At 68.7% G+C, this 1,648-nt stretch overlaps 1 protein-coding gene across 1 annotated transcript in view; it reads right to left on the bottom strand.

Annotated features, from left to right (window-relative positions):
• LOC117880867 (tubulin monoglycylase TTLL3-like) overlaps positions 1–1,648 on the bottom strand; it is a gene marked incomplete in the record, with an annotated part of 16,653 nt that overhangs the window by 7,752 nt on the left and 7,253 nt on the right. The window contains 1 exon segment of the mRNA XM_034777438.1: positions 995–1,160. Coding sequence (XP_034633329.1) covers positions 995–1,160 — 166 coding nt within the window.

Raw genomic sequence — 1,648 nt, 5'->3', positions numbered from 1 at the left:
CCCCCCCCCCCCCCCTTCCCCGCCCCTCACCGCCCCCTGCCCCGCCCCCGCGCTTTGCCCCACCCCATGCTCCCCCCAGCCTGAACGTCCCCCTCGCCCTGCCCCACCCCTGTGCTCTGCCCTGGCCTGAACACATTACTCTCAGCAGGCAATTCTGTGTGGATGCTCCTGTGAGGCCGACCTTCCCCCTGTGCCAGAGGGTGCAGGGAGATGGGGTGGCCTGGGCTCCTCCACCCCCAAACTAACCATGAGGTCGTAGGTGCCATCAGGGTCATCATCCTGCTCCTCCTCTTCCTCGCCCTCCTCGTCTGGGGAAGAAGAGCAAGAGCCAGAGGGAGGCCAGAGCACCACTGCCCCGGGCACAGCGCCTGATGGCCCAAGCTGCTGAGCATTCTGATCTTGGGACACACCCACTCCCGGGGACCTGGCAGGGCTGGGGCGCTCCCCGGGGACCAAGATGGGGGGACCTGGCAGGGCTCGGGCGCTTCTCAAGGACTCGGATGGGGGGACCTGGCAGGGCTGGGGCGCTCCCAGGATGGGGGGACCTGGCAGGGCTGGGGTGCTCCCCGGGGACTAAGATGGGGGGACCTGGCAGGGCTCGGGCGCTTCTCAAGGACTCGGATGGGGGGACCTGGCAGGGCTGGGGCGCTCCCAGGATGGGGGGACCTGGCAGGACTGGGGCGCTCCCTGGGGACCTGGTGGGGCTGGGGCGCTCCCTGGGGACCTGGCGGGGCTGGGGCGCTCCCTGGGGACCGGGCCAGGCGTATCCCAGAATCTGGAGCCACCCCACAGCAAGGCATTGCGGTTCCCCAGCAGTCTCCTGGGGCCAGGGCCCAGGCTGTCCCTCCTTCTTGGTTATGCTCCCCTGAGCTTGCTGCCCCCAGCGAGTCCCAGGCCTGAGCAGGGACCTGCCTTGGAGAGCCCTGGCACTGGGAGAGGAAAGATCTGCCCTGGGCGGGGCTTTGTCGGACCCCTCCGTGTGCCCAACTCTCACCCTCCTCGGCACCGTCGCTGTCGTCCCCCTCCCCATCCTCCTCGCCGTCGGGCGCTCGTTCCCATCTGTGTGCTGCCTTGGGGGCCTTCTTCTCCACCCAGCCCCGGCTGCGCAGCAGTCTCCGGATCACGGGGTATGGGCCATGCAGCATGAAGATCTTCCTTTGCTGTGGGGGAAGGGAGCTGAATGCTCCATGCGAGGGGAGCCCAAGGTGCAGCTGGGCCCTGGACCCCCTTAGCATGGACATGCAGGACGGGCACCCTGGGGGGTCAGAGAGAGCTCAGGCAGGCAGCTCTGAGGCTGCGCAGGGGGGTGTCTGGGACATGTGAGGCCTCAGGGTGGGAGGGATGTGGAGGGGTTGGGGGGGAGGCCAAGGGCATGTGAAGCCTGTGGGGGAAGGTCATGGGGGCTAGGGGTATGTGAGACTTTGCTGGGGGAGAGTATGTCTGGGGGAGGGGCATGTAGGGGATGGGGAAGGTGGGGGGAGTTTACAGGGCCCTGGGGAGGCTGCATGGGGTGGGGCAGGGAAGGGGCAGGCAGGGCCCAGGTGTCCACAGGGCCTTTGGGCAGGTGGGGAGGCAGAGGAGGGGCAGGTAGGGCTGGGGGGGGGAAGCAGGGAAGGGGCAGGCAGGATGGGGGGAGACAGGGGAGGGG

This window comes from Trachemys scripta, chromosome 7 (genome assembly GCF_013100865.1).
Source record: "Trachemys scripta elegans isolate TJP31775 chromosome 7, CAS_Tse_1.0, whole genome shotgun sequence".
Taxonomy (NCBI): domain Eukaryota; kingdom Metazoa; phylum Chordata; order Testudines; family Emydidae; genus Trachemys; species Trachemys scripta.
Note: the sequence above shows the minus strand (reverse complement) of the source record. Positions and strands in the feature narration are given on the sequence as shown.